General features: G+C 41.2%; 1 protein-coding gene across 1 annotated transcript; it reads right to left on the bottom strand.

Annotated features, from left to right (window-relative positions):
- Positions 1 to 267: 267 nt before the first annotated feature.
- ELOVL2 (ELOVL fatty acid elongase 2) lies at positions 268 to 24,503 on the bottom strand. The gene is made up of 7 exons (XM_009492668.2): positions 24,446 to 24,503; positions 18,729 to 18,916; positions 5,941 to 6,018; positions 4,619 to 4,790; positions 2,564 to 2,688; positions 1,026 to 1,160; positions 268 to 396 (listed from the first exon to the last, which is right to left on the bottom strand). Exons 1-7 carry the CDS (start codon positions 24,459 to 24,461, stop codon positions 268 to 270), a joined length of 843 nt encoding a protein of 280 aa, XP_009490943.1. The 5' UTR covers positions 24,462 to 24,503.
- Positions 24,504 to 26,270: the final 1,767 nt, after the last annotated feature.

Here is a 26,270-nt window from a genome sequence, read left to right as displayed (position 1 = left end):
GCATTCTTGTTTCAGCATTAGAGATCAGAAGGGTTTTCTTTTTCATATGAGAAAGATCTTGGCCTTCCTTGTTCCAATGGTGATCTTTGACAGGACAAGTAATTCTACTCGTTTTGTTAAAACCTAAATAGCAGTACATTAACAAGTGTCTGGTACAAAGAACTGATAAATGTAATCAAATAGGTTTTAAGCTAAAGCTTGTAATTCAGTCTTTTTTCTTTTTCTTTTTTCTTTTTTTTTAGAAAAAAATCACAGGAAACACTATACTTATTGTGCTTTCTTATTGTTCAGGAATCCATTGGCAGCAGCAAAGTAGTCCTTATGGAAACCGTTCTTGATTTCTGTTGTGACAGGGTTTTCCTTTATAGCTGTTCTTGAAGGTGCTTTCCGGTATGTCTATAAAAGCAAAATCCAAAGTAAATACTTGGATTTATTTAGTGGCCCCCAAACACAACTTATGGTTAATTGTAAAATGGAGCTGTCTGGTGTTTGCTGATGCAGATGTATATATTTGCTTCAGACTGCGTTAAGGGAACTGTATTATTTTCACTGCCGTGGGTGATATTACCTTACTAGTGTTACTGTAATACTTTTGATGTCAAAAGAGTTTTTAAGCCCTTTTCACTAGAAGCTCTATGTACACAGGCAGGCTGGAGCAGTCCCTGCTAAAAAAGGTTGAAATAAACAGTGCAAAGACAGAGCTGCTTGTTTCTTTCTTCCAAGGAGGGAGGAAGACTCAAAGTTGCCCAACAGAGTAAATTCAGACCTCCTAAGTCCTGAATGTGGTACCTGAGTTGCTATACAAGTGCAGAAGAGCTGAGTTGGAATGGGGAGGTCATCACTACTGAATAACTCTCTCTTGAAGACGTTACTGTATCCCTCATTCTTAACTGGCATACATATTTTAATACAAACATATTTTAAGTGCTGGTGCTCCTTCTACATGTGAGTTCATCAAGACTGCTATCCAGAAAGTTCTTTTTTTTTCCCCACTCTTGTCAGAGCACTCTTGGAAGCCTGCTTACCTTTATGTAGAAGTTTATGAAGAGAATGACCAGTGTGGCCATGTAGGAGGACTGGAACATGAGGCAGCCAAATGGGAATCCACATGGCTTCACAGCTGCACTGAGAGTGTGCACAATAGTGAGCAGAAACTGGATCTGTGGAGGAAAGATCATGCATGAGTATTTGCTGAGAAAGGGTCAGTGCTAGCTAAATCAGATATAACAATGTCACCTACTCCTGCTCTTTGAAAGTTTGAGTACTCTTGAAAACTATCCCTTTCTGAACCTGTGAATGTATTATGAGGGTTAAATTAAAATGGTGCTCTTATGAAATTAAAAAAACCTGTACTGGGTCAGAAGTTTCTAAAAATGAGTTTATAGGCCTAGCTGGCAAAATTAAACTACTTTGTGGTTTGGTTGTTTTTTTGGTTTTGTTTTTGTTTTTTTTTAATAGGGGTTGTTCTGTTTTCCAGACTGTGTCATGCCAGGTACAGCATTGTCGCTGTTACTGGGCAGAAACTCAAGAAAATTCTGAAGACTCTGGGCAATAGCTTTAGAAGTCTGAACAGAAAATGGAAATCCCAGGTCCGAGGAGAAGTTCAGGTAGGCTGGGGTTTGCATTAATGGAGTTAAGATGGGGACAAACAAAGCAAAAATGAGATGAAGAAGGAATTGCAGAAGGCTGCCTGTATTTAGGACTGTGAACCACAGCCCATGCTGATTCTCCCGAGCCAGCTAGGCGTGCCATCAATCCAGCGTGCTGAGGTGCATTATTATTTCAAACAGGGCAGCGTGTTTCAACTGCAGGGGCGGTCTCAGCTCAGAAGAGAAGCATTTGCTAAGCACGTTTCTATACAGGTGTCTTTAAGCTCACTGCAAACATCTGAACTCTTAAATTATATGAACAGGCCCTAAGATAAAAAAGTGAAAGGAACTGTATTTCACATCAAGCCTTATATCTTGTTGATAGAAGCTTTTGATGTGGCTCAGCTCTTTGGGTACAGCAACTGGGCTGCAGGGAAATCTCTGCCCTTCCTCCCCTCTTTCTGCTCTGACCTGGGTGACTACTGGGCTGTTTCTCCTACATTTTCTCACTCCTCTCTCCCAGCTGCTGTGCAGCAATTTTTAGCCTTTATTAAAAATATCACAGAGGTGCCCCTAGCTTTGCTGATGGGCTCAGCTTCCGCCAGTGGTGGGTCCATCTTGGAGCCAGCTGGAGCTGGCTCTGTCAGACAGTTTTTATAACTCTTTAATCAGTCTATTTGCCATGATTTAAGCAATGTCCATTTTCTACATGAGAGATAAAAAAAATGGAATTTTATGGATTGTAGAGTTTCTACTGTATTTCTACTGCATTACTACTGTAGAAAATACTTCTGAGCTCCATTTCCTTTATTAAGTTATACTAGCTGTACTGGTGACTTATTCTATATGATAGCTTTTTTATATCTGAATTCTAACTGGCTTAATTCTGCAAATGACAATATTGATCTGTCATTCAACTCTGGTATTTTGAAGGATTTCTGGTCGTTAAAAATAAGATTAAAATAGATATATACCAATTGTGCCTGAGTGAGGTATTTCTTCCACCACAGATACTTGCGCATAGAAGGGATGACTGACAGTCCGTAATAAGAATACATGAGCACGTGGATAAAGCTATTCAAAGTGGGTCCAAAGAAACCTGTAAAAATCCAACAAGGGAAACATTTTATATACCAACTGCTAAAAAGTGAGAGAAGATATTATTGTTAGCAATGTCTCTTGCATACAGTAAGTCTTCCCTTTGTGTTTATCCTTTGCTAAAGACATTCCTGATGCGAAGAGATGCTGTCTTAGGGACAACTGACAAACTGAATGATACTTCCTATAGGGTTTTTCTCATGCTGAATATTGTATTTTCATCCTGTATTTTCATTTTCTCCACTTTCCTTTTCTGTTCTGTAGTTTACAGGTTATTGCTTTTGTTCCCTTCCCAAACGTTCTTTGCGCGAGTCTCTCCATTACTGCTGTAAGCTTTAGACGCTGCTGTGGGAGACTGTGCTGCTGGTGCTGCAGCTTAGCGGCCTGGGAGGCACCTGCTCCCCTGCTCTCTGATGCAGTAGTATGGGCTTTACTCTGAATTAAACTAGCCTCGTGTGGCTGTGTTTGAGCACCGCTTTCATTTTCTTCGGTGGCTCTTCTGCTAGATGCAGATTTCCAGAATTTCACCCCAGATAATACTTTGCCACTGTAATTAGCTACACTTAGTAAATACTAATTCTAGAGCAAATTAATTACCCTCTGTTCCTTACAGACTATTGAGAAATAGCAGCACTACTCTATCTGCTGTTTGCTCATGTGTTTGATGGCAGTGCTTGACAACTACAAGATGGTCTCGCCAATTGTTTTGATTTTTTCACTGACTAATGACTTAATTACTAGTTAATTATTTAGCTACTGATTTTTCCACTCTGTAAATTATAATAGTGCAAAGCTAGTGCAAAGTGTGGGGAATATGTTTAGACACAATAGAAAGCACAAACCTCCACTAGTTTGTTTACACCTCTGTAGAAATAGCTCATAATTGCTATGAAATCCTTGATCTCTGCTTCTACCTATACCAGATTTACTTTGATTTTGTGCTGTCCAGAATAAGTGACAACAAATGCGAATTCTGCTTTTTGTTCTGAAAAACACCTGCAACAAGTTGCTTTACAAAATGTTGCAGCGGACTGAGGTGACTCTCTTTAATAGCTCAAAGTAAGAAAACTGATTGTCTTCTCAACTCTAACAATGCCACTGGAAGCCTCTGGCTGTATGAAGTCCTGGAAAAGTGTACACGTTGTGAGATACCTGAAGTAGTTCTCTGCTGTTTGGACTTAGTATACAAATGCCAAGTGACCAGCCTATGGCACCGTACATCTTCCCCACCTCAACAGGGGAGATGATGACCATTGCAGTATCCTTCTAAGAGCCAAGTCATTTAGAGATTACTGTTGTGAAATATATTGCAGCCAAAATATAAAAAGGCAAAGGATGCTGCTACTTCTGCTATTTTGATATGAAATGTAAGACAGTATTGATTGGTTCTGGCTGTCCAGTAGTTCTACTGCTTGAATGAGATGTATTCTCATTTAAAACAAAGCAAACTCAAACTGGTATTTTAATTAGCCATTAGGTAAGTAAAGTATCTTGCTAAAGCAGAATGTTAGATTGATGCATACAGGAGTCAAACTTGTACAAATGCTATTGAGTTCATTTGTTGTGATTGACGCTGACTTTACTAGGGTCATGATTTCCTCCTACATCTGCTTTTGGAGTAGGCCTTGTATGTGATCGCTCTTGGGTGCTACTCAGCAGTGTTATCCTGTCTAAAAGTGGTTTGGAGAGAAGTAAATATGAGGGGCTGTGGCAGCTAAGTGGAAAATCTAGGCCCTAACACTCAGATACTTTTTTGCCCGAACTTTTAACCATGCTTTTAATTTTACTGCAGTCTGTGGGTATTTGGCAGTTCTGAAAGGCTATGAATCTTACTGATGCTGTCAGTGATACACTTGCTTTGCATGGTGATGTGATTCTCCCCCACCAACAGGTGACTTATACCCCAGGTGATGAAGTGAACACAGACTTACTTTGCCCACAAGGTATCCAGTTCAGAACACACCACCAAATGTTAAACATGGTGGCATGGTGATACACGTGAAGGAAGGTGATCTGGCTGCTTTTCTTTCTCAGTACAAAAAAGATAGTATCCATGAATTCGATTACTTTGGAAAAATAATACCACCACAGCACCTTGGCTACCTGTACAAGCAAGAACAAAGGAGCAGGAGATCAACATCTGTCCATAAAAGGGCTTGAATATTGCTGTACTTATCAGTGCCTAGGCATGCAACTTCCCAAAAGGCATTAATGTCCTACTGAAGGAGGAGCACAAGCTCTGGCTTCAATTTTATTTCCCTTTTGAATGATGCAGTTTAGAAAAAATGTATAATTTTAAATGTGATTGTATAAATATATAATTATCTAAATATAATTTAAGAAATATGAACTTTGAGGAAGGGTTTTTTAACTGTTCTGTTTTTTTCATAAAAAATACAGTTGTGTGTGGGTGTTTTGTGTTTTTGTTTTTTTTTTTTTAAAGGGGCTACCATTTACACTTTCTTGGCACTGAACAGATTTTGCTGGCAGATGCTTCTTTTTAAATAATCCAGATCTGACACTCAACACAATGGAATATACCCTCCTCTAGAGTTGAGACACTTTATCAGAGTTTGGGTTATGTCCCAGGACAGTTAGAGACAGTTAGTTGAAACAGAAAGAGGGAAAACGCCTTGATGGGAAAAGGTATTTGACCTTTTCTTTGCCATAACACAGACAAACTTTGAGGGTTGGGGAAAATTATATAAGTTAACCAATCTTTCTGCCCTTGAGCTCTAATGTTATCTGGAAAGTAAGCCTGACGTGGGGAATGACAGAGAGTTAATACATGGAATTGCTGTGATGCGGTAATAAGGGTTGAAACTAGAGATAAGCCAAGCCAGCAAACTGTCTCTGCAGTTTTCCAGAGTTTAGAGTTGGGCTTAAGTCCGTTTCCAGCTAAAGCCCAACAAGTGTTACATTTTAGATGATTGATTTTTGTTCCAAATTTTTAAATGATCCATATTCTGTGTTTTAATAGTCAGGCAACACTGTTTTGAACACGAATCTTGATATACGCCTCTTCAAAATACTCCCTGTCATGCTTTCTACAGCAAGGATGCATCTGTATTGAATCAGAAAGATAACGCTTCTTGTTTGCTACCAGCTGTTAGGCAGCTTGATTAAAACCCTCATGTTAAAGATGTCCTCAGTAATATCCTTATAACTGCTGTGGACGCAGAAGTGTTGCACTGAGGCCGCGGCGGGAAGGACCGCTGCGGATGCTGGGGGCTGAGCTGCTCCCGCCTCTCACCCGGACGTCGGCCTCCCCTGCGCTGTGGAGGTTCTGGCACTGCAAGTTGTAGCTGCCTTCCCATGTGGCAAGGATGAGCTGGAACAGAAAACACAGCATTTGTGCTCATTAACAGATGTAGCAGTTTGCTTTTACCACTGCAGTTGTTCTGTGTTTATTGAAAAAAGCGGCACGGAAATATGGTAGGTTCCCACTCCTTCCATCAACCGATGCTCCTAAACCAGACAACCTGCTACTGTCTTCTGTTTCAAACTGGAAAAGGCATCAGGCTGTGTAGAAGATGTACACTGAAAAGGTACACCTTTTACACTTCTCAAGCTTTGGAGCCTTCAAGGCATCCATTAAAATCTCTTGTTACTTAGTGCAGTGATCCTCACTCCAAAGTTTGTGCTTGAATATTGTATGTCTGTCCTGAAGCAGCATGAACAGAGCTTAACATAGCTACTTGTGCAGAATTGTCCTTGAGAAAAATTCCCTGATGCCAAGCAAGCAAGCAAACAGAAGGCAAATCCAAAGCAGTGCAATGGGAGAACTATTTCCTAATGCCACACACGTCTCTATCCTACACTGTTAAATGCAGGAGGAAGTGGAGGAGAGCAGGCATAGTGCTGAATGGAAACGTGAATAGACGCACAAGCAATTTCTTAGATTTAGCGCATGTCATACTAGGAAGCAGACAAAGCAATGAAATGTCAGGCTACCACACTGTGATGGAGCAGAAGGTTTCTAGAAAAACATGGTGGCTTCTGATGGAGAATATTTTTATAGTAATGACCACCTGAAGCATTCAGCAGCCATTTTGGAATAGGGAGCATCATTTGTTGTCTACAAATGCTCTGTAGAGTCTATTGATTTTAAAAAGGTCTTGCTTATTCTTCAATGTGTGAAAAGTGGTTTTGGGGGCCAAACTGAGCAATTCATGTTCTGGGGTCTGCCTCCCTCTCTACAGAGGATGCAGTGAGTGATGGTGGGAGAAGTATAGCGAAGTGTTACATTGTAAGCAGAATTGCAAGATGCTGTGAGAAGTGGGTTGCTTTCAACTCTGGCACTACATTCACAGGGAAGGTGTCTCTGTCAGTACAGACTTATTCCTCCACTTCAGACTGAAAAGTAGTCTCCTGTGTTGAATGTGTGACATTCTCTACAAAAGCTAGGTAGAGATATTCTCAGTGATCAAACTGAATTAATTCCTAGAGTTAAATACATTAAAAAATTATTATTGATAATATTATCTGGAGAATTAGCAAAAAGCCCAGAATGCTTATTATAAATTCATACTAAAAAGCAGTAAAACCTGGAGACCCAGGGTCTTCTGTTATTTTTCCTCTGAATTGCAAGTCTGTGATTATCCCTGTAATTCCAACATAGCTGGTGTATGTGGCCAAAATAACCCGTAGAGATTGCAGAGGGAGATGAAAAGACAAAGAATGAGCAGTTGGCAGATAACTGCTATATAACAACCGAAACAAACTCCTTTTTGGAACAGCCCTTGTTTTGGTGCATTTGCCTACAGTGTGTGCCAGAGGTCACCAAAGAGGATGGGACGGGAGTCTAAAAACAGGGGAAAAACCAAAAACCCAGCTAGAGATCCTCATACAAATGCTCAGCGCAGCTGAGATCACAGCTTGTCTTGCCAAGTTGGCTGCTGCCTGGGTGTTGTGCCTGCAAGCACGCAGGGCTGGGACATGTGGGTTCCTCTCCTTTCCTCGCTGTAGCAGGCGTGTGGGAAGGAGAGGCATGTGTCGCACCTTTCCAACTAACTTAATCTGCAGAGGTGCTGAAAAGAAGGGAGTTAAAAGTCCTTGAGAAAAGCAAATTATGTTGCTTCATTTCCCTATTATCTTTCAAAAAGCAGCTGAGTGGAAAAGGGATCCTTTCTGCTCTCTGAGTAGGAGGCAGAGGGCATACAGTTCCCCAGCTGTCCCTCCTGTGGCATGTCCTTGGTCCCCAGACCTGTGCCTATGCTGTAGCTGGCAATAGGTAGCATCTTCCTGAGGGATGGGGAGATATTACTGCATGGTTGCTTTTCTGGGTAGCTCCTCTCAGTGCCTTCTTTTTGCACTCTCCTGCCTTGGGTTTTCTTTCCAAATGAGAGGTGACTGAGTGATCCCCAAACAGAGACTTTTGGAATAAGCAGGTACAGCATCATTCACAGGCTGTTGTTGAAGATTTGCTCTCAAATCTGTCTTGTTACTTGAGAAATGCTGAAGAAAATGGAATTGTCATCTTGGTCTTGGCTGGGAGCGGTATGGTCAAATAGTGCTGGAGTATCAGGAGCTCATCTGGAAGGCAGCATCCTGGATGCTAGTGGGCTGCAGCGGTGACATCTGGGAGCTTTAGTAAGGCATTGCCTCAAACATGAGCATTAACAACTCTGCCAGAAACCTCTGCTGCTAATTCTACCAATAGGAGCAGGAAATAAATGATATTGCCTCTTGCTATTTTATTTTTCTTAGTCAACTATAATGAAACCCTCATTGGCTTTATAGGTGGGAAGCAGTGACAGTGGCACCATCTCTAGCCCTTGGGATTGCAGGGAATTGAAATCATGACCTGCAAAACCTCAAAACCCTAAAAACAAATGATGGGGAAGAGGTGACTGGTTTTCCATTCTTGTGCGAGGTAATGTCATAGATTAGGGAGGACCCTTTCTCCGGATTTTACTGAGGAACTATAAATTACTATTGCAAATGTACTCTATTGCTTTGTTAAGGTAAGAGATAAAGTTTGTGTTTTGTTGTATTCATACTTTACACAGTTTTGTAACTTAGTTCTGTAATATGATGTGCCTATAATGTTCTTTTTATCTAAAGCTCTTAAACAATTTTACTTTATGAGGTATGAAATTTTTAACATTTTTTCCAAGATTAATCAAAACAATTTCACCTGATTGATTCTACTGCATTCTATATCTGTAAGTTCATACCTTTCCTAAGCTTAAATTGGTCAAATTTGTTCATTTCTCTTTTAATGTATCTTTGGGAATCTGCTTTTTTTCAGGTTCTAACTGCAAAAACACTTTACTCTTTCAACATCTTTTTCTCTTCCTTTAAAAACTAACTCATTTTTTTTCTTGCTGAAGATACCTAACCTCATAAAATTTTCTGCTACAGTAGGTGAAATGTTGGTTCACAGAAATTTGCTAGGAAAATGTGATATTTAAATCTCTTGATTAGTCTGTTTTACAAATGTTCTGATTTCTATATGATTACAACAGACTGATTTTCAAAAATCTCTTTTGTGTGTTGTTTTCTTGTGTGTTAAAGGTTAGGAAACTTTCCTGATGGTGCTGAACTGGCCTGCTCGGTCGCATCTCAAGATTTTTTCAAGTATTCCGTTCATAGCTCTCATGTTGGAAAATGCGATGAGAAGACCCTTAAAGGCTCAGAAATAGAATAAATATTTACTTTAAATATCACAAATTTTTAACTTGGCATTTCAGAAATCTGCAGCTCATCACAACTGGTCAGCATGCAAATGGAGAGCAAGCTTTGGGGTAAGAATACCACTCTCTGACTGCAGGGTTGTCTTTAATTTCTTTTGTTTATTCTTCCACGATTCCGTGTAAGGCCAGATTTTGCAGATCATACTGTGTGCCTATTCCCCAGTCGTCTGACTTGGCAGAAGAGTTCCTTCTGATTTGTGTCTGTGTTTCAAGAGCCAGCAGCTTGGAGTGAAGATCCGTTTTGACACTCTTAACCTTGCTCTTTCATGTCAGCTTTTCTGAAGCTCAACATTTCTATTCTCTGTTGTAGGTGCCTTACATAGTGCCGGGTCTCCTTTCGGGGAAAGAGAGGAATCCACTTTGAGTTTTGACTGCTCTACTTTGCAAGCTAATTTTCAGATTGGAGCACTAGGCTACGATTAATGGGATTAAATTTAACAAGTCGAAATGCCAGATTCTGCACCCAGGATGGAGTAACACTGGGCACAAATATAAATTGGGGGAGGAGTAGCTGGAGAGCAGCCCTGCAGAAAGGGATCTGGGGGTGCTGGCTGACAGCAGGCTCAATGTGAGTCAGCAGTGTGCCCTGGCAGCCAAGAGGGCAAACCGCATCCTGGGGAGCATCAAACACAGCATAACCAGCCCATCAAGAGGTGATTATCCCGCTGTATTCAGCGTTGGTGCGGCCTCACCTTGAGTACTGTGCGCAGTTCTGGGCCCCACAATTTAAGAAGGATGTGAAGGCCCTTGAATGCGTCCAGAGGAGGGCAGCAAAGCTGGTGATGGGGCTGGAAGGAATGTCCTGTGAGGAGCGGCTGAGGACTTTGGGCTTGTCTAGTTTGCAGATAAGGAGGCTGAGGGGCGACCTTATTGCTCTCTACAGCTTCCTGAGGAGAGGGCACGTGGAGAGGGAGGTGCTGAGCTCTTCTCCCTGGTATCCAGTGATAGGACGTGTGGGAATAGTTCAAAGCTGCATCAGGGGAGGTTTAGACTGGACGTTAGGAAGCATTTCTTTACCGAGAGGGTGCCCAAGCCTGGAACAGGCTTGCTAGAGAGGTGGTTGATGCCCCAAGCCTGTCAGTGTTTAAGATGCATTTGGACAATGTCCTTAACAACGTGCTTTAACTTTTGGTTAGCCCTGAATTGGTCAGGCAGTTGGACTAGGTGATTGTTGTAGGTCCCTTCCAACTGAAATTGTCTATCTGGTACATTGGCTTGTTTGTCCAGAAACAGTTCAGAAGGGAAGAAAAACTAATAATGGAATTAGTACTCAAATAATTGAAATTTCTCTCAAAAGTTCAGAGCAGGAGGATGAGCACTAATGTCCTTCTTGTGGAAAAAACGGAGCAAGAAGCCTCTTGACGGTATTACATGTATGAAGTTTTACTGGATTTTCTCTGGGATGCCAGCCCTCAGGCCAATTAAAAAAACTTGATCTGACCACGGCTCTCAAGCAATGGAGGTCTTGCTAAACTAAAAAAGAAGACTAATCTGTCTATGTAGTGGAAAAAAGGGTCTAACTTGCAGTGCTGTGAATCATCTATTTTCTTTGGTTGTAGGAGGAGATCTTTGTTAATCCTTGTGAATGGCAGCTCCTCCTTGTATCTATAGACTTGGACAAAACGGTCGTAAAAGCAGTTATCTGCTGGCCACATCCCAAGGAAAAGGAATCTAAGCAAACACTTAGGACAGTGTCTCAGGAATGACTTTGTTTTCTTTGCATTTTTTATTTTAAGTGAATTTTTCAATGAAATGCCTCAGAAGATTATCAGTGTCTAAAAACAGAGGTCAGATATTCATCATCTTACCTGACTTTCCTTTCTTAAAGGGAGAAATCAGCTCCTTGACTGTAACATGGCTCAGTTCCACAAGCGTGCAACATCTGAATTGTCTTCCTATCCCCAAGAGGCTGGGGTGAAGGCATGCCGCAATGCTACTAAGGCCATTGCACTTTTACATAAGAAGTAGATGAACAGAGGAAGGTAGCATGAATCATCCTTGAATTATCACTAAATCCATCCTAAACAATACCTAGAAGGCTTTCAGGCAGGTTTTCTGGCTAGGACATTCAATTGTAAAATCATCTGTGAATAGTATTTGAAGAATATCTCTCTATATAGGTTGCCTGTTTTTAGACAAGCCTTTAAAAATTGTGGTATAATCCCAGATTTTAGTTGGATAGCTGAGATGCAGAACAGCCTGTGTTTCCAGATTGCTGCTCTTGTGTCTTGAAGGTCTCAAATAAGTGTAGTCTGGCAAGACCGTAAACACCATAGGGAAGCAGCATGGGCTAGATTGTTCAGCCCAGGACTGGGGGATTCCAGGAGCCTCCTCCCAGCCCTGCCACTTGGTCGGTGCCTCAGTTTCCCCAAGTGGTAACAACTTAGTAGCAGTGTTGTGCCAAACAAGAAACAGGTGCTGAATAGGAAATGCCCCGCAAGATTTTTCACAATTAAAATATTTTGTTGTCCCTCCTTATGATGCAGTCGAGGTATTTTTCATGGGGACAAAAATGTAAAGAGCGTGCTTTGGGCTACTCCTTGGTGAGGCTCTCCATGTCTCTGTGGGTCTAGTTAGAGGTCAAATAATTGCATGCATGGTGCCCCCCCAAAAAAGATTGGCCAATCCTGCAATGCACCGACTGGGATTTCCTATCCTGGCCTGTAATATGTACATCTGGGCTCCATGTTGCATCTCTCATCCTGCTGGAACATCCTAACTAGAAGGATAGTGGTTATTCTGGAGCAGAGGATGTAGGCAGTCCTATGATTTCTTCTTATTTTGAGGTCAGAAAGTTCATATCACAGTGACAAAAATCAGACCCCCTTCCCAAATGAAGTTTTGATAAATGTCTGAATTTTTTTTTTGTCAACAAAAACTATTTCAAATGTAAAGCCACATTGCTGAGAAACTCCCAGCCAGTTCCATTTAGTACCCCTTAAGTAAATGGGACACTACTAGAAGGATTAGTGAACTAATGACTTCAAAATTACTTGAATTTAGTTATTAGTTAGATAATTCCCCTGTGTGTTGCTGTTGTCTGGGATAGTGGAATAAGCTAAAAGAAATCCCTTCTAGGCTTGGTTTCCATGAATCTTTGATTACTTCTCCTATTCTGAATAGCTCCTGTATGGGTTTTTTTGTGGTACCAGTGATAGTATCAGAAGCTTTGCACATACGAAAAACCTCATCTTATGAATTTATACACTGGATTTCCAATAAAGTTCTACTGAATTCTATTTGCATGTGCAGGTGAGAGCCAGAGCACTGCCTTTTTGATGAACAAGCTAAATGTTCTACCTAAATGTGGAGCTCAGAAAGGTCAGTAGGAAACACATGGGGAACTTGGAGGATGAAAGCTGAGAAGTGAGGACAACATGTCCAGCCAGAATGACTGCAGGCAAGGACAGCAAAGTCAGTTCCTCAGCTCTCCAAACAAATTATTTGATTAAGATAGAAGAACACCTGGGAATTTAAGTCTATTCAGATAAAGGTCTTTCTTGCTCAAAAAAGCTATTTGTTTTGTCCTTACATTCACTGCTTTACTCTGCACTCTGACCTTTTGCTGTCTAGTTTTTTCCCCCTCACTTCTCCTTTCCAAATGATAGAAAAGTGCACCTGATCTCTTCTGGTTTCTCACTTTGTTCTTTTCCTCTTGCACCCCTAAGGCTAAGACAGTCTTTCTGTCCTAATTAAAGAATCACCTCAAAGGAAGCCTTCACCTCAAGCACCAGTCCTTATGGATCTAGAATCATTCCTTACTTCTCTGCTAAATTTACATTCGCTAACTTCTGAACAATTAATGAGGGTGTAAACAATCATTTATTACAATCCTAAAAAAAAAATCATTATGTTGAAGTTGCATTTCTATAGTAAAATTCCAGGACAGTTCAAATCAGCTAGAATCTATGTCTTTTTTTGCCTTTCCTCATCACCTGCACTGTTAAAATTTATTTAGACCTTCTGCTACTCAAGCTCTGTCTTTTTAACACTTACACAGTTAGGAAGCAAATCTTTCTGGTGTCAGCCATTATAATGATGGAATAAGACAGTTTAAGTGCTCCTTCTATTTTTGGTTTGCTCCTTTCATTTTTTCCCACTATTATCCCAAATCTAGGCATTATACCGGGCTTTCTAGAAATCTGTGAGATGTAATCCCAGTTGCAATGTATAGGGCTAAAAACAGTGGCCCGTGGCCCTGATCATGCCAGCACTGAGCTTCTGACCTTTCCCTGGTATCAGAGGATACAGAAAAGGCAATTCTGGTACTCCTGGGAATCCTCACATAGTCTTGCCATCTATGGGTCTGCAAGTCATGACTATAGTTCAGAAATTGGATTTACTGTGGGGTGAATTTTCAGCTCCTAGAAACATGTAAAGTGAAGGTAATATTTACTCACGCTCTCTCTCTCTTTTGGTGGTCCCGTCCCCCCCCCCCCCCCCCCCCAAATCCTGTAAGGTAAGACTTTTCTTCTGGCTTCACTAAAAAGGTTCATGCACTGGGCTTGCAATACTTGTGCAGTTCTGCTCTTTCCCCTTTGCTCTGAATCGAAGAGTCCTCACATGCACGCCCTGCTTCCCCACATGGATGTGGTTGCTTGCTTACAAATCCTACGGGTTTGTAATAAGCCTGTGAAGCTACCTGGGGATAAAGGCAGCTTGAGACATCACGCCACCCCTATGCTAATGACACATATCTCTGGATCTCCTTTTTAATCTGACCCAGATGGTGCTAGTGTCCTGGTTTTCTCAGTGCCTGATCAACAAAAGGTGAGAGCTTGATGACTAGCTGAGATTTAATTTAAATAGGGCAGAGGTGATACTTACTGCTGGGGAAAGCAGCCTAAGACCATGGTAGAGATAATGTCTTTTCCTATTAATGAGAGAGAGTATCCTCGCCTGAGTAATTTCACAATTCAGAGATCAGCATTGGTCTCCTTTGTTTCCAGTTTTAATTTATCATTGGAGTTGTGACAGTTTTATCCTGCGGTGAACTTCAAAACCTTATCTTGGCCTCTGGCACCTCAGACTGCATCCCTGGAGTGTGGTTTGTGAGTTGACTTGCACATGAAATAATTTTAAAATATGCAAAGGCCTGATTGCTTTTCACAGTAAGCTGGTTTTCTGCTTATCGTTGGTACTTTTAGGATCTTAGGCAGAGATTTGCATAGAGGAAAGGCATATTTTTCTTCAGTGAAATTCCTAAAAGTTTTGATTTTTGTTAAAATATAAGGGTGGTGGTTGTTTTCCTTTATGCAGATTTTTGGCAATGTTACTAGAAATTGTTGGATCAGTAGACTTTATCTGGGTCTAAGAACACTTCATGGTATAGAAGAGTACACAGCCAGTAACAAACCTCTGATGCAGGTTTCTCTGATTTCTCTGATGCAGCAAGAGTGGAGGGAATTGTCTTCTGGGCCCTCAGCAGTGCACCTGCAGCCTGCCTAATTTAAGCACAGGATTTGTGTCTAAGCTTCAGGTACTTGAAAAAGCCATGCTCCAAATTCAAACGCCCCACTTCTCCATTATATTCAATGGGGAGAGGTAAGTGCCTTTGACTTCAAGAAAATCCATTCGCCTAACTCGGAAGTCTAGATTAAGGTCTAATATACTGCCCTTCTGGGAGGCCTTCAAAAGCACCTAACCCTTCCTTGGCACAAAAATTTTGAGATATCTTGGCAGGATGAGGGTACTTGGGCAGAGCTGTTTTTCTGTAGACCTTGTTCTTTAGAGATAGTAGGGGTATCTGACCTCATGCTAATGGCACATCTTAGAGTTGTCCTGGACCTGTTCCTCCAAGTACTTTAGGGATTGGTTGACCTCAAAGCTCATGGAGCTAAAATTGTCTCTCAGATACTTCATGCCCATGGTGCAGTGCATGGAGCTCTGGCTCAAAAGAGGAATCTGCTCTTGGTGATTTAAAAACAGCATTTTTGTTATAACTCCTTGCTATAACCTTTGTCGTCTTGCCTTGAGGCTGTACAAATGAACTGCCGTCAAAGGACAACTAAACTAGGTCAGGAGATGAAGGTGCGGAGATGAAGAATTGTGGCACAGGTATCCCCATCAGCTGGTTTACCATGTTTCTCATTATACCCATCATGTGGGACAGTCTGCATTTGGAGATACACCCTTTCTTTTGAATGAGATATTTTTCCTTTGAATGTCTAAGAAGCACTCACTCCTTTATGGAGCTATCACAGGAAAAGTTGTGTGGCACCTTATAAACAAAACCAAGAAGAGATAAGAACAATGCCAATAACTGGTTTGGGGGGTTTTGGTGGAGTGGTTTGTTTTTTGGGGTTTTTTTTTTTGGTGGTTTATTTATATTATAGAGCTTATTATTTTGTGATTTATCTCTGTTACAGAGACCAGAGGGGTTCAGGTGTATTGGGAGGATGGAGGAATAAGACAACTGTTATGGATGTCTGTAACCAGGAATTAATCCTGAATGATACTCACTGGAGGGATCAGCTGTGTTTACATAAGAAACTGCTGTACAGATAGCTCTAAATATAGGTAACTCTTGCCTTAAAGAGCTTACTGTCCAGAAAAGAGAGAATAAGGGCCAGGGAGAGGCTTTGGAAATGAGACATTTTGAAATGTTGAGTCATGTCCTGGTTTCAGCTGGAATAGAATTAATTTTCTTCCTAGTAGCAGGCATACTGCTGTGTTTTGCATTTAGGATGAGAAGAATGCTGATAACGCACTGATGTTTTAGTTGTTGCAAAGTACTGCTTATGCTAGTCAAGGACTTTTCAGCTTCCCATGCTCTGCCAGGTGCACAAGAAGCTGTGAGGGGGCACAGCCAGAACAGTTGATCCAAAGTGGCCAAAGGGATATTCCATACCATATGACGTCATGCTCAGTATATAAACCAGGGTGGGTTGGCCGGGGGGCAGCGATCACTGCTCGGGAACTGTCTGGGTATCGGTCGGTGGGTGGTGAGCAATTGCATTGTGCATCACTTGCTTTGTATATTTTTATTATTATTATCATTATTATATTGTTGTCATTATCATTACTATTTTACTTTATTTCAATTATTAAGCTGTTCTTATCTCAACCCAGGAGTGTTTCTCACTCTTACTCCTCCGATTCTCTCCCCCGCCCCACCGGGGCAGGGGGAGTGAGCAAGCGGCTGCATGGTGCTTAGTTGCTGGCTGGGGCTAAACCATGACAAGTCACCATAACTTTACTCAGTACTAAAGATGACTTCTGCTCTCCCATTTGCCTGTTTTCCTTCAGCAGGGATGTGGAAGCTACCTCAGGTAGGTCTGCAAGTCTTAACTTTCATTCTGCTCCTTCACAGGAGAAGCTGTGATAGCAACCAGGCAAGCAGAGTACAAAAAAATACGGAGCTACTATTATGGAAGAGTGTTTTGTACAGTGTAAAACCAGCCTGGCTGACAGTCCAGAGCTAAGAGTGAAATCTGCAGTAAAACATCTGACAGTGCAGATCAGTTGTGATGTCTCCTGGGTTCCCAAAAAATGCAGAATGTGGGCTACGAGCTGCTGCCAGGCATGCCCAGCTGCAGTCTGGGAGGCATAAATCAGCAGCCTCCAGCTACAGAATCAAGGTCTAGAGGGACTAATGTGAGGACTGACACAACTCAGCGATCATCTGCAGCAAAGTTAGCCTCAGGAAGGACAGGGCAGTGAGACAGCTGAACAGGAGCTGGCTCAACACAATTCCTACAAGGATATGAGGGTGGCAAAAAACAAGTTTGCTTCATTGATGTGAGACCTGCTAAAATTTTCTTTGTTAATTTTCTTTGTTAATTCATTTACTTGTGGCAGGCCAAGTCAGCCAGCAAGGGGAAGGGAGCAGGATTTTTGTTTTCTATTCAGTTAATCCTTTTTGAGTCCTGCTACTGAAGACAGTTATCTGTATACCTTCAAGCAAAATGGGGATTTAAACATCAAAGCGCTAATTTAAATTCTAGAGGACAATCAGTATGGAGTCATCAAACCTTCCAGCAATTGTGCTGGTTTCTCCTTCACTCTGGACCTGATCCTGCACTCTCAGACACCCACAGCAACCACTGAAGCCAGCTGGAGCTTTGACCAGGACGAAGCTCTGTGCAGCACAAATCGGTCCTTTGCACAAAGGCACGCACCTAAACTGCTGTTCAGCCTTTTGACCAGGCCAGTCACCTGGTGTTTAGCTCAAATTAATTTAAAACTTGAAATCTTTGGGGTCCTGTTTGGCTTCTGCAAAGTTTCTCGTCCAGCTGACAGAACAGTCGGTCCTTGTTTTTCTCATGGAAACTGCTGTTGTGGCCAGGAGCCCAGGGAGCAAGAAATTCTGTGAGGCTGTGCAGGCAAGTCAGCAATGTCAGCCCACACCTCCTCAAGTCACACCATGAAATCAAGCACATCCGTCAGCCAGGGCTTCTCATGCCCCGGGGTCACTTTTTAAGCCAAGTCAGAAGATGTTTTGTCTTTTTTGTCTTTTAGTGTTTGTTTTTTAGGGCCAAAAGTGATGGATGTTAAGACTTTAATATTAAAAGTACCTCAATTATCACAAGGCTGAGAATGGGGAGCTCCCAAATAATATCAAAATAGTGACTTTTGGCTTCTGTTCCCCACTGGGGAGGTGAAAACACACGTCTTTGCTGAGGAGCACTGTTTGAGTCCTCTGCTGTTCCAAAATCGTCAGATGCATTCAAGCCTCTCTTCTAGATCTGAACGGATCCTGATTTCTGTGAGCGTGTTCCTTCCTGATAAGTAGTTGGGCAATAATCTGTGCAACCATATTCAGCCTCCAAGTCCCACAGCACTTGCTTTTGGCTGAAGTGGCAGGTTTTTAACATCTGCCTCTTACTGCCTGACTATGAGGAAAGCTTCTTAGTCAGGAGAGCAGAAAAATAAGGTTGCATTGCCAATACCATAAATAAATCAGTACTTACTTTCATCTATAAATCTGTTCACATTTAAGCATGGGCATTTGTACGTAGAAAAATCATTCCGTAGACAGTCATACAAATAAAACCCAACCCATGGGCATATTCATGGGTGCTGAAGAATGAGGCATAGGTACGTTTGAGCTGAGTGACTGCTGCAGATTCAAGTTCATGCTTGTAGACTCTGTCCTGGTAGCAGCCAGCTGTCCCCAGGTGTGGACTGTAGCTCAGGAGGGACAGTTAAAACACGCCAAGATGTAAGCTGAGAAGGTACTATACCACTCACTGTTCCACTGCTGAGGGACTTTTCTCGATCTTAAATTTACTTTGCTGTTGATGTTAAATTTCCTAGCAAAACCATCTGTTGCTAAGGTATTTCTGCTAAAAACTGTGTATTGCTCACCTTTCTCAGCTGCATTGCATGGAAGAACACTTACCTCTATGAGCATGTACAAGGAGAGCAGTGTAATCCCAAGGTTATATACAATGAGGTGAGCCCTGAGAGAGAAAGGAGGCCTGTCCTTCATGAACTTGTTGCCCAGCCATATGCAGAGAAGGTATGCTCCAGTAAGGAAAAATGTGGGAAGGTAAGAGTCCAAAAGGAACCATCCTCTAACCCTGGCATCTGAAAAGAAACACATGCAGCAGGCACTTAAGAAGGCTGTGGTAAAATATTGCTAAAATAAGGCAGATCACATCATGAAAAAAGTCTGTTAAAAGCATGAGAGGGAATCTGCCATGCTTTGCTCGCAAGAGCTATCCATTGCTTTTACCTCCCCAAAACTGCATGCTAATTCAAAGAGTGTGTGCTGTGAAAACTGCTTGGAATGCCCTAATCATTTAAGGTCACTTAAATCTCATTTTAACAGGAAAGAGATAATGAAAAGAAGAAAACATTCCTATATGCTTTTTGAAATTTAATTTAATATTTTAACTTATGATTTAATTAAATCACATCTTAATCTGCTCAATGGACAGTTTGCAGATAGTATTAAATACAATGTATGCATGTAAATTTGCCAGTTCATATATTATTCTAACTCTGCATTTGCTGTATAAGCATGAAGGTATATAACATTTGCTAGGAATCATTTATAGAGGAGGAGGATTTTTCAAAATCATTAAATATGAAAAACAAAAGGCAAATGTTTGCTTTGATGGTTATCAAAGATATTTGGCAAAGCAAGGGCTTGCTTTCTTACAGTTTCTGTCCCATTTTCCTGGTCCTGAAATGAAATATTAAGGTCAAATCCTGCTTGCCTTATTCACACAAGTAATCCCATTGGCAGTAATCAGATAGTTCAGTGTATATGAGCAAAGCCTAATCCTAGATGCCAATCTGGAGGCACTGCTTCGTTGTCCCATGAGCAACTGGATGTCATGAGCAAAAGGAGTGTGGAGTTCATTTTGGTTTGGTTTGGTTTGTTTTTTCCCCCAAGATGCAGCAAAATTTAGAGTTAATTCTCCACAGCAATAATCTTCAGATATTTATCTATGAAAAGAACAAGGGGCATCATGGCTAGTTTTTCAAAAAGTTTACTCTCAATTTGTCACAATTTATGGAGTAAGTGAAGAAATAAGTCAGTGAGAAGCTACTGTGCAAGTCACAGTAGCTCCTTCTGCTCTTAGAAACTGTTTTAAATTACTTAGTTTATTTTTTACAAAGACCAAGATTATGTTAAAATTGTAAAAGAAGAAAAGGTATTCACAGTGCTTGAAAAAGCATTTTACTATTTTTCAACCTGTGTTGAATTTGGAAAGGACTGGGCAATGGATGATGCACAAACCAAATGTGCCCAAGCATTTAACAAACTGTTGCTGATTGCAATTTTGCTGTGCTGTATTCTTTCCAACTATTCTTTCCTCAGAAATGTATGCATACAGGTATACATAAAATGAGATTTTTAAGTGAGTTAGAGTAATCTGCTTATGAAAACAGGGCTGTGAACATCAGCTTCTCTCTCTTCACAGTCTCCCTCCACTTCCCACCTTGCTTCCATTGCAGTGGCTGTAACACTAACGGGTTGGATTTGGGTTCTGCATGGGATGTGAGCTCTTTTGGAGGAAAGACTTTCAACCAGACCTAAGTTACCGTTGAAGTCCAGTGCTCTCCTGCTTTTGACTTTCCCTTCTGGACTCCCAAAACCCTCTAGTAGAGGAGAGGTGTAGGATTAAAACAGTTACGACAGCACAACTATCTATGACAAAGCACCATCCTTCCTTTAGGGTGGCCTTGCTTTGCTGTGCATTACCGAAGTAGAACGCCTGTTTTCTGTCTTCAGCTCTCAATGTCTATTTAAGATCACCTCACTGTGAGAGTAAAACACTTCCAACAGCCCTCTTAAAGTTCACAAGCCATGTGTGAAGTTCTGGAATGGATGTTTTTGAGGCGATTCTGCTCCCATGTGGGCTCCAAACAGGTCCTCCTCCCATATGGGCTCTAAACAGGACATAGAAGTCATAGGACAGGTAAAGGTTGTGTGTATAAGCATTGATCTAGTGTATGTTTTAGGAGCATAAGGATTTAATTGATTTAATTGGTATCCTAAATGAAGATTTAGAAAGCAGTCATGTCAGCAAGGCTGCTATCTAAAGAAGGGTCTCCCCATCTGAGGATTGCAACACTTTGTGCATAAAGGTTACTTGCACAAAGGCCAACTGGCATCAGTAGAAAATGGAACAGCATGTTTGCTCAAAGAGGAAAAGTAATTACAAATTAAACTAAACAGCATTAAATGCTGTCCCAGTACGCCCTCGGAAAGTTTTCACTCTGCTGTGAGTGGCCACAAGCATGTGGGCTGATCCATACAAAAGCAGAACTCGTGTGCTTGTTCAGGTCAGCATGTCAAGTATTTTTAAGATGTATACTATTTCCATTTCAAGAGAAATTATTAAAATGTGTAGCCTTACTGATTATTTTCCACCCCGACCTTGGTACCTTGAAGGGTAAGACAGTTATTGGCAGAAAGTGGTTTATAAATGGCAGCCAAGGAATGTGACTATCTTGTTTATCCCTGAATGACAAGAAGAGGGAGGTTTTTATGTGGCAGGAAGGGAGAGGAAAGGGAGTGTATTTCAAAAGTTATGGGAAGAAGGAGAGCTCAGAAGTATTTCTGTTGACTGCGGTTTAGTCTCCATGTTCAAGTACTATAAAGGTACGCTGTCAATAGGAGAAAAGATTATTTTTACAATGTTGAACCCACACAGCATCTGAATTTGAGACCAAGGCAGTGAATAAAGCCACAGTGTGAAAGTGCTGGACTACAGCAGGGGAAGGAGCAGGCGCCCACAAGCTCTGATCGCTCCGTGAATAAGCTCATTCATGGTCACTGGGCACAATGTACCAGACCCTTGGGGTGAAATCTTGGCTCTTTTGAAATGAGTGGCAGGCCTCCCAGGCTCTTTAAAGGTATCAGACTTTTGTCAGTAAGGTTTAGAAACATTTTGATTCAGGTTTCTGTATAGCTTTGGCCAGTTGGTGTCTGAGTAGATTCAGACATTTTTAGGTGCAGAGGGTAGATGGTTTCGCACCAATGCCTTGCTACTCTTTGTGCTCAATTGAAGAGAGGAGTGCTTATTACTTTATCATAACTTTATTAAAATATATCTATTCTTGACCACCTCTGTTTCTTTAGCAGATAAAACAAGCAACCAAGTAACGAGATTTAGCTCCTGCAATTCAATATTCCTTTATTTTGCATAACACCAAACAATACTCTGCAGATGAAGGTGACCCTGAAAAAATGCTCTCTTACAGAACAATATAACTATTTCACTGTTTCTCATTTTGCCTTGAGCCTAGATAATCTTCTATCCAGAATAATATGGACCAACACCAAATCGTAAGACTGCTTCTCATTAAGAGATGCAACTGACAGGCGTGTATACGGCTTCTATTACCTGATTCAAAGAACTTGGTCTGCTAGGTCAAGCAAACATCGAGGTAAATTTGTGTACAAAGTCCAACTGACACCAGTGAACAAAGGCACAAATATGCCTATATAGAAGTCAAATTCGGATCTTTAATAGTATCCCCCTTATTCTAGCAGTGCAGTACTGCAGCTTGTGTTAACCTGGTACTACCAATGTGAGTGGAGATTGCCTCTGGGAATGAGCGTGTGGCTTTCTGCCTCTTCTCATGCCCTCAGCCACATCTGGTAATGATGAGTAATACCAGTATGCTGATACCACTATTTCAGGAGTTACTGCCTAAACTATAAACCATAAATATAGGATTGATTTTTAAAATAATAGAGCACTGTTATCTATCCTTTTAAGCTATCTTGCTGCTGAATGAACTGTGCACTGTGGATGAAAATTGGTGGAGAGAAAGAAGGGGAACGGTTTGTGGTTTTAGACGTTTGAGGAAGCTCTCAAGAATTCATTAGAATTCATTTGTGGGGTCATTCTATCCACTTTAAAACTGTTTACAGTTTATTGTGAATTATTTATGTGTATGAACACATTGGAGGGAGCTATGTGATTCACAAAATGTATGATACTGTGTCATTATACCACCAGTTAAATTAAAGACCATAGTGAGGAGGCATGGATGGACAAATGCTGTCTTCAGCATTGATGGCTGGAGAGGGATGGTGGTGTACTTGGCAAGTAATACAAATAATACTTGTTTAACTAAAGTGCTTTCTAAAAGCCCAAAGGGATCTGTGTGGTATTCTGCATTGGATTAGCCACAGTTCATTCCTTCAAACAATTTGTTCTAGACCACTGAGGGAAGAGGAATGAAGGAGAACATCGTGTCCATTTGAAAAAAAAAAAAAAAAAACAGTAGTACTTTTATGCTTGTGATCACATTGCTTTGTAAATATTAAAATGCACTATTGTAGAAGCCATTAGTAAAACTTATTCTGTTTTAATCACTTCTGCTGCAGTTTCCAAGCTGTTCAGTGTTTCTTCACCAGAAATCTTTCTTTCAAGCTTCGCATCTACCGCAGAGATGATGGAAAAGATTTTGTAGCCATCCAGGCAGCTAAGAAAAATGAGAATTTCTTGGTTTTAAGAATGCTACAGCTTTCTTTCCCTTGTCCTTCTGATTAAGCAAGAACTGTTTGTGGGAGCTGGAGGACATTATTGCAACAAAATGAGAATACATAAGCATAAGTCCATCCACACAGGCAGCAGTTCTGGATTTAACCCCAGCGAAAAGTTTGCAAGGCTGTTCCTGAAGCTAAATGTTTAAGCCCAGCCCTATCGGCAGCAAGACGGCTTTACAGGGACCTTCTCTGAAGACTGTCTGCTGTCTAAGCGCCTGTCTTACCTCTTTCCTCTAGCTGCTTGGCTGTCTTAGCCCTCACTTGGATGCTCTGTCCTCACCTTGACATAGCCTTTCTCTTATTTTCTGCAGTCCTACTTCAGTTTTGGTTGGGTTGGGGTTTTTTTTGGTTTTGGGTTTGTTTTTTTTTTTTTTTTACTATTACTTGTTTCAGTCCTAGCAAAGCATGAGGCACCTCCAAGCTACAGTTATTCAAGTTATTCTTGTCCAAACTGTTTTAGAAAGCAAGACTAGGAAGTAGAAAGATGCATCCGTTCTCCCACCCGATCTATTGGTTTACTGAAATTTTGGATGTGATCATGTGAGGTGCTAAAAGCCATTTCTTGCTTTTGCTCTGAGCATCCTTCTGAATTAGGCTATTTGATAGGTAGCTGGACCAAACAATAACTGGATTATGAATGAGAATCTGTCCCAAAACAGATCTTCCACTTTCAGAAAAATGCAGGCTTTCAGGTTTCTTTAATCTACATTAGGATGTAAAACTGAAATCCTTTGATGTTCTCAGAAACAAAGGACTCCTAAATCTAGTGATTTTTTTTTTAAGTTTCAAAAAAACCTTTCAGTTGCATTTCTTGTTTCACCTTCAGTATAATCTGTGATTGGTTTTAATTTATATTACAGATAATATTATGTCAAACAGTCCAAACAAAAATCTATTGGCTTTCTATAAATGCAGTGCATTGATAAATTTCCTACAATAATGGTCTGTTCTGCAAATACTGTGATTCTGCCTAGTCCACATTTTTCAATAAGAAATTATTCAAATAGAAAATTTTGACTGCTTCTATTTATTAGAATATTTTTGAGTAGTAATCTGGATAGGTATTATTTCCTAAAAGAGCTATAGGTGGAGCAACTTACCTCGAGGTCCAAACATATAGTCCACAAATGCATTGACTTCCTGGTCAAAAGCTTTCAGGTGCTCCTGAAAAATATAAAAAGGATATGTGACAAAGACATTATCTCATGGCTCACATAGAGAATACAATTTAAAAAAAAAAAACAACCAAACATAACAAGCTAGCTAAAAGCATGTCATGCTCCAGTATTTTCAAAATATGCAACATCATGTCTACCGAAAAAAAACAAACCTTATTAAAAAATAATTTAGGGCAGACTGTGGTCTAAATAACAATAGAGGCCTCATTACTGGAAATTGCCCAAACCAGAACTCTTTAGGAAGGGAAATTAAGGTTTTACAAATGAAAAAGAACAAGTATCACAGCAAACCCATCTGATGTATGTCATTTTCACTCTACTAAAGGTGCTTTTTTATTTGTTTTTGTTTTGTTTCCTCAACTGAAATAATTTTTTGTGTAGAGAGGAGCTGGTGATTCCTTTGGTAAGTTTCACAAACCAGCCTAGTGACAGCGCATCAGCTGAATATCTCTGTTTTACTCTTAAAGAAGGAGACCTTTGGGGTGAGCCAACTGAGATCTCTCTAAACCAGGCACTGAGTTCCTAAAAAAAAAGCCTGCAGGAGAGCCCAGACCTCCAATAATGAAGTTCAGGCCATGTAGGGAGGGAGGAAGAGGAGGAGGCAGGATGAGGAGGGCTATGTTACAGAGACATTGTGTTTTGAGGTCTGAGTCAATGAAGCTGCTAAGCTATAGCAGGCTTAGCAAGTTAGTCTGCTTGTAATTGAGTTGGGAGCTAAGCCATGATCAACACTTCCTTCAGTCGGATGTGGTGGCCTCTCCAGAATACTTCTTCCCAGACTCCATTTCTGGGCAGTGGCTTCCTGCATGCTAGTGCCTGCACAACTCATTGCCACAAGCCTGAGAGGTCAGCCAGGTTCCTCCTCTGCTCCTTCCAACAACGCCCTGCTGTGCTTGATGAATTAATTTCAGCACTGAGCAAATGCAGCCAAGCTGAGGAGAAAGGCAGAGTGACGCTGAGCTTCTCCACAGGGCAAGAGCTGTCAAGGGTTGTGTGCGCCTTTGAACGCCAGATATTTCCACACCAGCCTGGTCCACAGTCACCATTACCAGATCTGCCTCATGAAGAACCAAATTGGCACCCTGGAAGGTCCAGCCCTGGTCTCTGCATTCCCCTGCTGGGGCTTGGTTGTGGTCTGGCCAGGGAGAAGCTCCTGGCACTCCCAAGCCCCTTGCGTTTCTTTCCCTCTTACGTTTTGGTCCTCAGGATGTTCAAAGTTGACAGATTTTGTGTGAATATGTTGCAGCAAGAGGTTTTGCAGTATCCGAGGCTGTAAAGGTCTGTCACTGCAAGATGCTGCTGTGTTCCTCTTATCTTAAAAAAAAAAAATCCAACAAACCCCCTGAAACTAAAACTATATATGTATTTCTAACCAAACACCCCCCCCCCCCCAAAAGACTTGCTCTGAAAAAGGAGAGAATGAAACTGATGATTCATGATACGAAAGGATTTCTCATACTTCACAGCACTGAGGAAACTAAACTAGCTTTTAGGAAAGGGTCCTGACTACTGACCCTGGAGAAAGGCATTTTCTCGATTTCAGACAATTTCCTCAGCAGCCTAAGGATGGTTTCTGTCATAGGAGGTGGCTCCATTTCCAGGTGTGGGACCTGTGCAAAAGATCTGCTTCCATTTTTACATCCTTGAGCTATGCAGTTTTTCTGCTATTATTTCATGATGAAGGTACTGCCATTTGGGGACTCCCACACTGCTGTTTGTCTGTGATGTGCCGTAGGTACAGCAGGTA

The sequence above is a fragment of the Pelecanus crispus genome, chromosome 2 (assembly GCF_030463565.1).
Source record: "Pelecanus crispus isolate bPelCri1 chromosome 2, bPelCri1.pri, whole genome shotgun sequence".
In the NCBI taxonomy this organism is placed as follows: domain Eukaryota; kingdom Metazoa; phylum Chordata; class Aves; order Pelecaniformes; family Pelecanidae; genus Pelecanus; species Pelecanus crispus.
This window is presented reverse-complemented; position numbering and strand designations above follow the sequence as displayed.

Bases quoted from the DNA above. Each gene is read 5' to 3' on its own strand.
- ELOVL2 (XM_009492668.2), bottom strand. The intron at 4,791-5,940 runs GTGAGAGGCGGG...TTGCTTGTACAG, and splicing joins CAGGGGAGGCCGACGTCCGG to GTAGCCAAGGTGCTGTGGTG. The intron at 1,161-2,563 runs GTATATATCTAT...TTTCCTCCACAG, and splicing joins ACCTCACTCAGGCACAATTG to ATCCAGTTTCTGCTCACTAT.